At 49.0% G+C, this 14,281-nt stretch overlaps 1 protein-coding gene across 1 annotated transcript in view; it reads right to left on the bottom strand.

The window, feature by feature from the left end:
• Window positions 1-1,489: 1,489 nt before the first annotated feature.
• SLC27A5 (solute carrier family 27 member 5) overlaps window positions 1,490-14,281 on the bottom strand; it is a 30,260-nt gene continuing 17,468 nt past the window's right edge. Inside the window, exons 6-10 of the mRNA XM_074937135.1 lie at window positions 13,962-14,052; window positions 7,115-7,313; window positions 5,479-5,576; window positions 3,945-4,075; window positions 1,490-3,135 (exon numbers count right to left, since the gene is read on the bottom strand). Coding sequence (XP_074793236.1) covers window positions 2,959-3,135; window positions 3,945-4,075; window positions 5,479-5,576; window positions 7,115-7,313; window positions 13,962-14,052 — 696 coding nt within the window. The 3' untranslated portion in view covers window positions 1,490-2,958. The remainder of the gene's footprint in view (window positions 3,136-3,944; window positions 4,076-5,478; window positions 5,577-7,114; window positions 7,314-13,961; window positions 14,053-14,281) is intronic.

The following is a 14,281-nucleotide window of genomic DNA, read 5'->3' as shown; positions in this document are numbered from 1 at the left end:
AACCCCCTACCCCACTCCCCAGCTGGAGCGCCAGAGCACCAGAGCGGGGAAAGCCCCAGACCCTGCTCCCCAGCGGGAGCTCAAGGGCCAGATTAAAACATCTGGAGGGCTGGATGTGGCTCCTGGGCCACAGTTTGCCCACCCCTGCCTTAACTCATTACTGTGATCCTTCTCTGCACCCTCTCCAGTTTCCACTAGGGGTCTCTGCTGGCATAGCTATACTGGCCAAGGCTCTGTAGTGTAGACAAGCCCTAAGTCCACTTTGGAATGAGAGTGTCCACCCCTGCGGGAGCTTACTGTGCTTTAATTTATGCACATCAACTTCCCCTGTAGTTAATTCATCTTAACAAGCCCTGAGAACGGACTCACGCTCAGAGAAATGTCCCCAGGATCTGGCTCTTTGAAATGAAGTCCTCCATTTACCTACCCAAAGCAGAAAAGCAAATACTTAAGACCTTTTCTCCTTAACCAGGCTTGGGCATCCCTTTTAAAAAAGCCAGGAGCAGAAGCGAAGGCTGGTGCGGGCGAAAGTTTTGCACAGAAGGAGACCTGCGGCTGGGCTTAAGAGCAGGTCTGCTGAGCCCCTCAGCCTCTCAGGTAGTCGAGCCCCAATGCCTGGCTTGACTTGAGAAACTAGATAGGGGCGAGGCCACTTTTCTCAGGAAGCATGACTGGGCAGGTAAAGGGCTCAGCCGGCTGGAGACGGGACGTGTGTATTAGCTAAGAGGAGGGGGACAGTTTACAAAGGAGAAGATAACAATGGACCACATACACACGCAACGTAAGGGGAGGTAAAGCGGAAGTAGTGTGTAGACAGAGCACGCTGTACGGGAACCGGCCCCGACAACGTAATGACCTGTGATGTAACGCAGTAATTCTCAATCCGGGGTCCAGGGCCCCCTAGCAGGCCTCGAGCAGGTTTCACTGCAGCCTCCGAGGAGGGCCAGCGTTAGACTCGCTGGGGCCCAGGGCAGAAAGCTGAAGCCCACCGCATGGGGCTGAAGCCCGGGGCCCTGAGCCCCTCCACTGGGGGCTGACACTGAAGGCCGAGCACTGTAGCTTTGTGGGGGGACCCGGGGCATGGGGCCCCCAGGCAACCACCCTGCTTGCTACCCCTTAATGCCGGCCCTGGCTTTTACATGCAGAAAAGACCAGTTACTGTGGCACAGGTGGGCCATGGAGTTTTTATAGCATGTTGGGGGGGGGGGGGGGGCTCAGAGAGAAAAAGGTTGAGAGCCCCTGATGTAACATGCGCAACGCAATGTGTGAGCAAATGCATGTAAAGGAAGAAGGTTCCTGCATCACTTTGGATCTGCATCCGCCCACTGAGCGTGAGTCTGATCAACTCCGAACTGCTTTGCTGTAGGCCGCATAAAGGTACGTGAGCAACGACATCCAGAGTCGAACTGAATTTTTGGGAAGCCGAGGAGAAAAAGGGGTTGGAGGGAAGCCCAACAAGGTCAGTCAGGTGCCTAAATTGGCAGCCAGCTGCGCCATTACACTGTGAGGCGGTTAAGCTAGCAGGTAACCAGACTAGCTGTGGGTTCTCACTCCTGCCAGGTATCCAAACCAGAAAATTAAAAATAAACAAAACAAAACTGGGTTTGGTTCAAACTGAAACTGATGTTTTTTTTGGCTCATCGAAACAAACCTCCAAAAACTCCATTCAGGTCAGACAGAACATTTCAAATGAATTCAAAATGACATTAACTATCGATTCCGAATGGAGAGATCAGATGGGTGAGGTAATATCTTTTATGGGACCAGTTTCTGCCGGTGGGAGAGACACGCTTTCGAGCCACACAGAGTGCTTCTTCAGGTCTGGGAAAGGTCCTCCGGGTGGCACAGCTCAAAGTGAACCATTTTAACCGTTCTGAAATTTTGGTTTTCGGGGATTTTTTTTGGCCAAACCTATTCACTGAATTTGTGGACAAATCGGAGAGAGAGTCCCAAGGAGAGGAACAAAAATGACCAAAGGTTGAGAACACCTGACCTAGGAGGAAAGGTTGAAATAACTGGACATGTTTGGTCTTGAGAAAAGAAGCCTGAAGGGGGGACCTGATAACAGTCTCCAAATTTGCTAAGGACTGTTATAAAGAGGACGGGGATTGGTTGTTCTGCCTGTCCACTGAAGGTAGGATAAGAACTAATGGGCTTAATCTGCAGCAAGGGAGGTTTAGGTTAGTTATTAGGAGAAACTTGCTAACTGAAAGGGTAGTTAAGCTGTGGAACAGGTTGTAGCATCCCCGTCACTGGAGGTTATTAAGAACGGGTTGGACAAACAACTGTCAGGGGTGATCTAGGTTTACTTGATCCTACCTCAGCGTGGAGGGCCGGACCTGATGACCTCTTGGGGTCCTTCCTCCCCTACTTTTCTATGAACTTGACTGGAATTTGCAAATAGTTTCAGTGCCACGAAAAATGCATTGGGGGGAGGGATTTACTATCCACCCCCCCTCCCCCCCCGCAAATTCTCACTTAGAATCATAGAATCATAGAATATCAGGGTTGGAAGGGACCCCAGAAGGTCATCTAGTCCAACCCCCTGCTCGAAGCAGGACCAATTCCCAGTTAAATCATCCCAGCCAGGGCTTTGTCAAGCCTGACCTTAAAAACCTCTAAGGAAGGAGATTCTACTTCTATAATCACAAATCTTTTCCACATCATGGAGTTCAATATGAGCTACAACAGAGGGTGAGAGGTTTCAAGGGTGAAATTCACATGTAAAGAACCTCCCCCCTGCCAAAAAAAACCCTCTATATTTTCTGCAAGATTCTCAGAGAGCAGAATGATGCACAAAGCCATCATTACAAAATCATGAGATTATCACCAGATTAGAACAGAACTGGAGGCAATTACCCCTCCTTGGATGGATCCTGAGAAACCCAAATTGGGGGCATCCTGGCTTCACTGCTAGGACCGTTAACGCATTAGTTACAGAAGGCAGCAGCAAGACCCTTAGAGTTTCAGTTTCATGTCCAGGATGGAGCTGTAGATCTGAGGGCTCATGGGCACAAAACGCTTCTCTGATTCGTCCAGGAAGAACAGGGCGTCCTTGATGAGAGCTGGATTGAACCCCTCTTTCACCAGCTGCCCTTTGCACTGCTTGAACGTCCCCGTGACCTCCAGAGCGTCCTGTGTAACAAAACACACAAAGTGCTGCAGGAGCCAGCTCACTCTTTGCCACATAAGAGGATAAGAGTCTACTGCAGCTGCCTGCTAGTGGAGTCACTGCTTTAGCTCAAAGAGGTGGAGGCTGATGCTTTTAGCTCTAGAATTTTAGCTTTGTCCCTGCTCATCCCCCATGGAGGAGGGGAACAGCATTACTCAGAGCACTGGCTGGTTTAGCTATGCCCGCACAGCTCCCAAGTGGAGATGCAACAGAAGAAGTTCTGCAGTGCTGGACCAGGTTACCTAGGTAGAAAGCTGACTGGTTAAATCTAGTCTCACATGACATACACAGCAGTACCTTTTACTTGTAAAGAGGCAGGGTGTACAAAGACAGCCTTACGCGGGTAACTCGGGAACACAATTTCTGTGTAAGGTGAATGTAAGAGGGGATGGATCACGCGATAAATTGCCCTGTTCTGTTCATTCCCTCTGAACCATCTGGCACTGGCCACTGTCGGAAGACAGGATACTGGGCTAGATGCACCATTGGTCCGACCCAGTGTGGCCGTTCTTATGTTTAGGTTCTAACAATGCCGCATGAGATGGTTTTCCGGAGACTGGTATCACACCGAACTTTTTCCTTGTACTGTGGTACTGTTGGCTTATAGCAATAAACCTGACTGACATTGGTTATTTGGCCTCTTGAGTACATTTCATAACGAACCACAGTGTGGTCAAGCCTTTGGCCATACAATTTACCTACTGAGTCAGGGTCCTTCAGCCCCCCCCCCCCCCCCCCCCGGCTTAAAGGGCCAGGCAAAAGGATCTCTTACCTGCAGGCGGACAAAGCGAGGAATGGCGTAGTTTGGCAAGAAATCCTTGGCGTGTGTGCAGAGTTTTTCACCATCAAAAACCATCCCCTCCTTCAGTCGTATTGCTGCCATTCCAATCTTGCCTTCGTGACCTGAAACACACGCACAAAGTGTCGGGCTTTGTCCAGACTAGGCGTTTTAAGGCATTATGTGAAGCAGGCATTAGCTGGCCCAGGTTAACTTTGGCTCTGTCTACACTGCACAATTATCCCGGGTCTGAGCACCTGGGTTAGCCTAGCCTGGGTGAGAGCCTCTCTACGGCAAAGCCCTACTGGAGTTACTGTCTCTGCACTCACTCACGTCTGTGTCTGGGGGCACAGCCCATGGTTCTTTGCTCTCAGAGGCTCTAGGCTTCTTTCCCAGTCTATAACATCAGTGGCAGGAGAGCTTGTCTGTCCTTCGGGGGGAATTGTGGGAAGGGCACTGGAGGACTTTCCACATTCAAGTGATTTAGCCTCACTGTAAAGCAGAAAGGTTCCAGCCCGAGTTAAAGCAGAGCCCGGGCTCTAACCCGACCCTGCAGCTGCGTCAGTGGGCCCAGACTGAAAGCGCTTCCGGACCCAGGCCAGAGATTTGTTCTGTGTGAACTGGAGAGACTTTTGAGCTAAAACCAGGGTGGGAGCCCAGGTTAGCTGGGCAGTGTAGACATACCCTGTGAAGTGCTAACATAACACTTGGGTAACCTAGCCTAGGCGAGGCCAGGTGATCAATTTTAAACTCAGAATGAACATTATGACCATCTAGTCTGATCTCTTGAGAAACCTGGGCCAGAGAATTTTACCCACCATTCCTGCATGAAGTCTACAACTTCTGTTCAAGCTACAGCAGATCCTTTAGAAAGAGACATTTAGACTTCAAGTGATGGAGAATCTACCACGTCCCTAGACCAGTTGCTCCACTGGTAAATTCCCCTCACTCTTAAACACTTGCATCTTATCACTAGCCTGAGTTTGTCTAGCGTCCAGCCATCGGAGGAGCCTTTTGGTGCTAGATGAAAGAGCCATAGGCTTTGTAGGCTTTGCTCATGGCACCTCATTTCTTGGATAAACTCAGCAGACAGAGTTGTTTTCGTCTCTCACTATAAGGCTGGTTTTCCAGACCTCAGATCATTGGGTTTGACCAGAAACAATTTTTTTATTGTATTTTTCAGAACTGCCAGTGAACTAAAATCTCCATGATTTGCACAGCTCTAATGACCATATGCTGAGACCTGGGCACAGATTGTTCATGGAAGGATCCGTAAATTTTTCAGGCCACTCTGAGCATCAGGCCTCACCTCCTGAATAACACAGTGATTTCTGCAGTGGAGAGAACTATTCCTCCAGGCTTTGCATGGCTTTCTTCAATCCCAGGGTCCCTCCCCACCCAAAGAAAGACACAGACCCCGACACAGACACGCTACGCAACGGCTTTTAAAAGCTGCCTCAGGATGGATGCTCCCGTGGTGAGCCACAGTGTGAAGGTGACATGAGATGTCCTGCTGCTGGGTACGCACCTGGGACCGGCACCCCGTAGACGTTGACTTCTTGAATGAACTGCACTGCCGCCAGCGTCGTCTCCACCTCTGTCGTGGCAACGTTCTCTCCTTTCCAGCTGACGAGAGAGAACAGAGGAATCTATTTTTCCATCCATCCATGCATCCATCCATCCACCCACCCACATGGATTAATAGATTTCAAGGCCAGAAGGGACCACTGTGATCATCTAGGCTAGCCTCCTCTAGGATTAGAAGGTAAATGATGGTACACAAACCGACGAAAAAATATTTCCATCAATAATAATCTAAATTTACGATCGGCAAAGTAAGAAATATGCTGCTCATTAGAATCACAATCCAGGGATGTAGCCTTTTGAAATGGATGCACAATAAAACCAGGTATTTTTTGTTGATTTAAGGATATTTACTTTGTTGATTTTGACACGCGATGTTGATCATTTGTTCTTTAGTGGTTTATAAAGCTTTTAACTTTTTGAACCTCAACATCTACTGACACTAAATAATTGTCAAACCCTCCCCCCTGCAGGATTTTGTGCAGCTGTGAAAATTTAAATGGATAAACATCTAAAAAAAAGTCTTTAAAAGAAACATCGCTATCATCCGTTGAAATAATAAAAAAATTAAGAATTGAATTCTGCCAGGCCCCACTATGGTTTAACGCCTTCTGTCGACATACACTGTGTCTCCAGCAGGGGGCTCTGCTGTCATGGGTATACCAGTAAAGCATGTGTAGTGTATTGTAGACAAGCCCTAGATCGCTTTTCCAAATAACACATAGGGTACGTCTACACAAGCACAAAGAGACCCACAGCAGCAAGTTTTGAAGCCCAGGTCAACTGATTTGGTTTCATGGGGCTAAACATAGCCGTGTAGCTATTTGCGCTCGGCTGGAATGGGGTGAAAGGTGAGGATCTTGGAGCCTGGGTTCCAGCCCGAGCCCGAATCTCTACACTGCTCATTTTAGCCTGGCAGCGTTAGCCCTGCAAGCCCAAACCAGTTGATCTGGGCTCTAAACTCAATGCCACGGAGTATGTATTTTATTTATTTATTCAATTATTTCTTTCTTTATTTTTGCTGTGCAGACATAAGTCCCTCCTAAGTTACTTTAGTGCTTTTGACAGTTTTTCCCGCGGGCTTTATTTTATCTTCTATGGCTGATTCTTCCACCTCCTGCTTGCACTTGCCTATTGGGGTCAGGCACACAAGAGCAATCTGAGTTAGGCTCCTGAAAACCCAGCCAGACCCAGACAGTAAATTCTTTGGCTCCTGGACCATCTTTTTGTAGCTGAGGGGAGGCAATGTGGCCTAGCAGATGTAGCACCCTACTGGGACTGAGAAGACCTGGGTTTTGTTCCAAGGTCTGCTGCTGGGTGACGTTGGACCTGTCACGCTCCCTCTCTGTGCCTCAGTTTCCCCATCTATAAAATGGAGGCAATGAGCCCTATCGCTGTTGTAAATTTCTCTGTGAGAACTAGTTACTGTTATATCTGTGAGTACAGCACATCACCCAATAGGGTCCCAGCCCCTTGTAGGGTTTTATAGGTGCTACCAGCATCAGGCTCCCCAGTTCATCCCACCCGTGAGGGGATAGCGGCTGGATCAAAGGAGGTTAATGGCTTGCCGCGGAACCTACCGGAACGTGTCTCCCACCCGGTCCTGGAAATATATGAAGCCCTCATGGTCTACCATGAGGAGGTCTCCGCTGTTGAAATAGAGGTCTCCCTTCTTCATCACGTCCCTCAGGACCTTCTTCTCCGATTTCTGGCGGTTGCCCGCGTAGCCGTGGAATGGGGCGCTCTTCGTGATCTTCACCACCAGCAGCCCCGCCTCGCCTGGAAGGGAGAAGAGAATCCCGGTGGATATCCCCCTACGTAGCACAGCCCATCCCGGCCAGCTTTCAGAGTCTTCCAATTGGCATAGGTAATCCACCTCCATGAGAGGAGGTATCTAGCGTGATGGAAGGGTCTACACCGGCTTAACTATGTTGCTCGGGGGGGGGGGGTGGCTTTTTCACACCACTGACCAATGTAGCTGGGTCAACCTAACTTTTTAGTGTAGGCCGGCCTAAGAAAGGAGGGAGTTTCACTGACTCTGAGTAAACGTGAGTCATCATGCCAATAGAAAGAAACAAAAAGGGGGGACAGCTTGTGCCTAAGGTTTTTTTATCCAGAAACTGGGGGGCAGCCGAAGCGGGAAGCTGCTCATGAAACACTGGATCCCTTCAGTGATGACGTGGGTATGCTGGGAACCCAGTCAGAGGCAATAGGTAACGTCTGCTAGAAAAGAGAATTTAGCTAATATAGAGGCATAAAGCCTGAAGATGCATCCTGATGTTTATTTTTGGTGTAACTGTTACCCGGGGTCTCCCAGGAGTAACTAAACTGTCTTACTCCAGGAGGTGTCAGGAACAAATGAGTGGGGACACAGCAATTTCCGTCTGATAAATGATTGATACAAGTGAGCATGCTCTTATCTAAAACTACTATTTACTAGCTATTAAGCACACACACATACACATAGGCAATAGGTATATGACATCCCAGATATAGTTACCCACAGTCTGAGATGGTTTTGAGTAATCACCAGCCGGACTTCCAAGGGGCCATCTTTCCCTCCATAGAATCAAAGAATCATAGGAGATTAGGGTTAGAATAGACCACAGGAGGTCATCAAGTCCAACCCCCTGCTCAAAGCAGGACCAACCCCAACTAAATCATCCCAGCCAGGGCTCTGTCAAGCCGGGACTTAGAAACTTCTAAGGATGGAGATTCCCCCGCCTCCCTAGGTAACCCAATCCAGTGCTTCACCACCCTCCTAGTGAAATAGTGTTTCCTAATATCCAACCCAGACCTCTCCCACTGCAACTTGAGACCATTACGCTTTGTTCTGTGATCTGCCACCACTGAGAACAGCCGAGCTCCATCCTCTTTGGAACCCCCCTTCAGGTAGTTGAAGGCTTCTATCAAATCCCCCCTCACTCTTCTCTTCTGCAGACTAAACAAGCCCAGTTCCCTCAGCCTCTCCTCATAAGTCATTTGCTCCAGCCCCCTGATCATTTTCAGTGCCCTCCACTGGACTCTCCAATTTCTCCACATCCTTTCTGTAGTGGGAGGCCCAAAACTGGATGCAATAATCCAGATGTGTTCTCACCAGTGCCGAATAGAGGGGACTAATCACTTCCCTTGACCTGCTGGCAATGCTCCTACTAATGCAGTCCAATATGCCATTAGCCTTCTTGGCAACAAAGGCACACTGCTGACTCATATCCAGCTTCTCATCCACTGTAATCCCCAGGTCCTTTTCTGCAGAACTGCTGCTTAGCCAGTTGGTCCCCAGCCTGTAGCAGTGCATGGGATTCTTCTGTCCTAAGTGCAGGACTCTGCACTTGTCCTTGTTGAACCTTATCAGATTTCTTTTGGCCCAATCCTCCAACAATATGGACTAGGTCACTCTGGTCCATACCCCTACCCTCCAGCATATCTATCTCTCCTCCCAGCTTAGTATCATCTGCAAACTTGCTGAGGGTGCAGTCCATCCCATCATCCAGATCATTAATGAAGATGTTGAACAAAACCGGCCCCAGGACTGACCCCTGGGGCACTCTGCTTGATACCGGCTGCCAACTAGACATCGAGCCACTGATCACTATCCGTTGAGCCCGACAATCTAGCCAGCTTTCTATCCACCTTATAGTCCATTCATTCAATCCATACTTTTTTAACTTGCTGGCAAGAATACTGTGGGAGATCGTCCAGATATATCACATCCACTGCTTTCCCCATAGCCACAGAGCCAGTTATCTCATCATAGAAGGCAATCAGGTTGGTCAGGCATAACTTGCCCTTGGTGAATCCATGTTGACTGTTCCTGATCATCTTCCTCTCCTCCAAGTGCTTCAAAATGGACTCCTTGAGGACCTGCTCCATGGTTTTTCCAGGGACTGAGGTGAGGCTGACTGGCCTGTAGTTCCCAGGATCCTCCTTCTTCCCTTTTTTAAAGATGAGCACTATGTTTGCCTTTTTCCAATCGTCTGGGACCTCCCCTGATCGCCAGGAGTTTTCAAAGATAATGGCCAATGGCTCTGTAATCACATCAGCCAACTCCCTCAGCACACTTGGATGCATTGGATCTGGTCCCATGGACTTGTGCATTTCCAGCTTTTCTAAATAGTCCTTAACCTGTTCTTTCACCACTGAGGGCTGCTCACCTCCTCCCCATACTGTGTTGCTCAGGACAGCTGACCTTGTCTGTGAGGACCAAGGCAAAAAAGCATTGAGTACTTCAGCTTTTTTCACATCATCTGTCACTAGGTTGCCTCTCCCATTCAGTAAGGGTCCCACACTTTCCCTCACCTTTTTCTTGTTGCTACCATACCTGTAGAAAACCTTCCTGTTACCCTTCACATCCCTTGCTAGCTGCAACTCCAGTTGTGTTTTGGCCTTCCTGATTACACCCCTGCATGCTTGAGCAATATTTTTATTCTCCTCCCTAGTCATCTGACCAAGTTTCCACTTCTTGTAAACTTCATTTTTGTGTTTAAGCTCACCGAAGATTTCTCTGTTAAGCCAAGCTGGTCGCCTGCCATATTTCCTGTTCTTTCTGCACATCGGGATGGTTTGTTCCTGCACCCTCAATAACACTTCTTTAAAATACAGTCAGCTTTCCTGGACTCCTTTCCCCCTCATATTAGCCTCCCAGGGGATCCTGCCCCTCAGTTCCCTAAGTGAGTCAAAGTCTGCTTTTCTGAAGTCCAGGGTCTGTATTTTGCTACTTTCCTTTCTTCCTTTTGTGAGGATCCTGAACTCAACCATCTCATGGTCACTGCTGCCCAGTTTGCCACCCACTTCTACTTCCCCTACCAATTTTTCCCTGTATGTTAGCAGCAGGTCAAGAGGAAAACGGCCCCTCGTTGGTTCCTCCAGCACTCGCACCAAGAAGTTGTCCCCAACACTCTCCAAAAACTTCCTGGATTGTCTTGCATTGCTGGATTGCTCCCCCAGCAGATGTCAGGGTGATTGAAGTCCCCCATGAGAACCAGGGCCCGTGTTCTGGAAACTTCAGTTAATTGTCCGAAGAAATACTCATCCTCCTGGTCCGGTGGTCTATAGCAGATGCCCACCACGACATCACCCTTGTTGCTCTCACCTCTAAAATTAACCCAAAATTAACACCCCACGTGGTGTTCTGTTTTCCCTTGGGGAAATATGGTCACCCTAATAAGACTTCCCTACCTCACATGGGTTGCGTTTGGATAAATGCATCAAAGCCCATGAGGTGGTCAGATACAAGTAATGGGGACCAAAAGACCTTTGCTAGATGTTCTATCATGCCCGTTAGCTGGGAAATTTGACTGAGTGGACACAGGCAGAATGAAATCCAGTGTCTGGAAACTGAACCCAGACAAATTCAGGCTAGAACCAGGCATAAAATCTGAAGCAAGGTTAATTAGCCACTGGCAGCATAGCAAATATAGGGCAGTGTACCCCTTTCAATAGCATCTGAGTCTGCTAGGGGCACTCATGACAATGTGGTAATTTTCAGTCATGTTTTTATGATGCCCATGTATGCCTCAGTTTCCCCTCTATTTTGCACTGCTCTCTGGAGGGGCAAAAAGGTACTCTGGGGGAAGCGCAGGAGATGTAAGGTGTGTATGACCCCCTCGCTGCCCAGGATGCAATCAACGGGACCATTAAGGAAACCTATTGGCCAGAGGGAGATGGATTCCCACCCCCAGCAGGGAAGCTGAGCAGAAGTCCCAGCTTGAGAGCAAAGGACCAGTGGCAGGCTGGGGAGGAGGAGTCGGCTTTCGGGAGCGGCTGAGCACGGAGCCTGGAATGGAGCCCATAGAAGCTTCGCTTGGCCAGAGGGACGATGTCTTAACCATTGTCTCCCTGTGCTGAATCAAGGACTGAGTTCCAGTTCGCCAATGAACCCAACGGTTTTGGAAACGCTGCCTGGTGTCACTGCAGATACTTGCTGAGGTGCCTAGACTCCAGCTGAGAGACTTTTCCCCTCTTCGTGCCTCAGTTGGACATGCTGGGCAGCGCTCATGATGTGAAGCAGGAGGGCCGAAGCGCAGAGATTCAGTCTAGAAGAGGGTGAGGCCTGGCCTGACGGAAGGAGCTACCCTGGGGCACTGAGGGGTTCCACCAAGGGACTGTTTAAAAGCGGGGACGCAGCCTTGGTCCTGTGGCTCCAGGACAGCACTCGCTGTGTTCTGTAGCAGTGTGGGAGTAACTAGGCCCAGCATGGTTGTGTACAGCTTGACAACACCATTGTGTGGGAGCTCAACTGTGCCAAGATCCTGTCTTCCTATTGCGTTGTCGTGTAAAGAACAACAGACACAACAGGAGCAACTTGCCATGGGAGGTAAAGTGGATTGTGTGTCACTGGATCAAAGCTAGCCCGGGGGTGTCTACACATACTGCGAACACCCCTGCAGCCTAGATCTTGGAGTCTCTTAATCAAGACTGGGGGTATGTCTACATGGCAACTAGACACCCATGGCTGGCCCGTTCCAGTTGACTCGGGCTGCAGGCTGTTTCATTGTTTTGACTTCTGGGCTCGGCCTGGAGCCTGGGCTCTGGGACCCGCCCTCCTCACAGCAATGAAACCGCCCCACACCCCGAGCCCCACGAGCCGGAGTCAGCTGCCACGGGCCAGCAGCAGGTGTCTAGTTGCCGTGCAGACATACCCTGGATGATTGTCTATAATGTCACCCTGTAACTCAATCAGACGTTCTGGGCTTGATGAAGGAATTACTTGGTGATGATCTCTGGCCTGTGATATGGAAGAGGTCAGACTAGACTATGTTAATATTGTGTTCTTCTTCTCTATTTAACTCTCGTGATTCTTTGACCAAAAAATTCTGGAATCTTTTCTGTGTTAAACCAAAGTGCTGTCTAAACTCTAGCGTGGCCAGGTGCCTGGTTTTAGTCTGGAAAGTCAGATCTACTGACCGGACACCCAAAGTCTGGTTACTGCAAGCCAGGGAGGCAAGGAAGCACTGGGTCATCATCTGTGCCAGCCCATATTCAGCCAGGGCCGTCTCCTACCTTCATTAGGCAGCTGCAGCTCCCAGCCCCGGCTCCACAGGCAAATCCCTCCTTACCCAGGCAGGGGTAGGGAGTAGGAGGGGAAAAGTGACGAGCGACAGGGGGAGGGAGCAAGAGGAGTGGGCGAGGGTGGGGCCTCAGGAGAAGAAGCGGGGCAGGGGCAGGGCTTTGGGAGGAATAGGTGAGACGGGGGTGGGACCTCACAGGGGAAAAGGCAGGGCAGGGGAGGTTCCAGCACTCCTGCTGGAGTGTCCGGTTTTTAAATATTACCAACTGTAATGCCAAAGACTGTTTTGTTTTAGACTAATGGATGTCTCTAATTTAAAGTAGGACTGTATTTAACCATCTCATCTGCTTTTCCGCTGACCTTGCTGACCTAGTCCACATGCCTGTTAACTTCGATGTGTGTTGTAGTGGACAAGATGGCGTAATTGATGAAGGATGGCTATAAATGACAACATGTAATTGATAAATCGCACAGGGCACGTTTGGTACAGCAGATGTGTTCTATAATGAATGTCACAGCATTGAGTAACGTATTGACTGATGTCCGAGTCATTAAGAGCTAATTATGGAGACAGATGGTCTCAGTACAGATACAGTAGTTATACCTGTCATTGGCTTATTGATTCAGTAAATTGATAATTTTCCAAATAAGATCAGAGCATGAGAAAGAAAGATTTTGAAGGATTTTCTTTCTCCAAAATCAGTATATAAGGCATGACTTTGGGGGAGTTAGAAGCGAAGTGAAGTGAAACGCGATGCCTAATTTCTCCAGTTTTGGATCGGTATGTACGTTTCCTTTCTGTATTCTGTACAGTGCTGTATCAAGTATTTGATTGACTTTCTTAAATGACACTTCAACCAAATTAGCTATTTGACATCACACCCTATTAAATTTGAACGTGCCAGGAAATCTGTTAAAACCTTGTCTATTTGATGTGTGCATGCAATGGCTTAAAACCCCCGAGGACAGGGCTGGTGACGTTGAACTAATTTTGCCATCCCCTCTCTGAAAAAAACAGGGCATGAGTTTTGCAGATTCTGCAGCTCCGTGGCTCTTATTCATCCCTGCTATCAACTATTCCACTCTCTAATTAGGGGACTTATATGGCTGCTGTGAGTACTGGAGTGTCTCACAGTCTTTTAATGCTCTGATTCTTACAATTCCCCCTGTAAGGTAGGGCTGGGCTATTAGCCGCATTTCACTAAAGAGCAACCAAGGCACAGATCCTCAATGGTATTTAGGCACCGAGTTTCCCTTATGCTCAATGGATCTGGGCCTAGGTGACTCACCTGAGGTTGGGAGTTGAATTCAGGTCTCTGAAGTGCCAGGCCAAGACTGTGACCGCTGCACCATGCTTCCTCCCCAAGAGGCCCGCTCCCCCCATCAGTGCCTCCTGATGGCCAGCTTTTAATTCTTACCTGGGGGGACTCGGATGCAGCACCCTCTCTCATCTCGCACGGGTTCATCCCGCTCCACGTTGTACCGGATGAACTCGAAGGGCGCGAGCATCTGGAGAGCAACGGGGCGACAAAGACGGAAATCAGCTGGAAAAATGACACCAGCATCCCTCGTGTGCCCATTATCAGGATCTGCCACCTTCCCTCCCCACAGCTAGTGATTCCGTCTGGTCCTCGAGTGATTTTCACCTGCACGCAGCCCCACAGCTGTGAGACTGCAGCTATCAAAATGTTGTGTTTTGATTTGGGGCGTATTGTAAAACTTCCAAAGTGAATTAAAC

This window comes from Natator depressus, chromosome 23 (assembly GCF_965152275.1).
Source record: "Natator depressus isolate rNatDep1 chromosome 23, rNatDep2.hap1, whole genome shotgun sequence".
Taxonomy (NCBI): Eukaryota; Metazoa; Chordata; order Testudines; family Cheloniidae; genus Natator; species Natator depressus.
The sequence above is the reverse complement of the archived record's forward strand: the minus strand, read 5'-3'. Positions and strand labels throughout refer to the sequence as shown.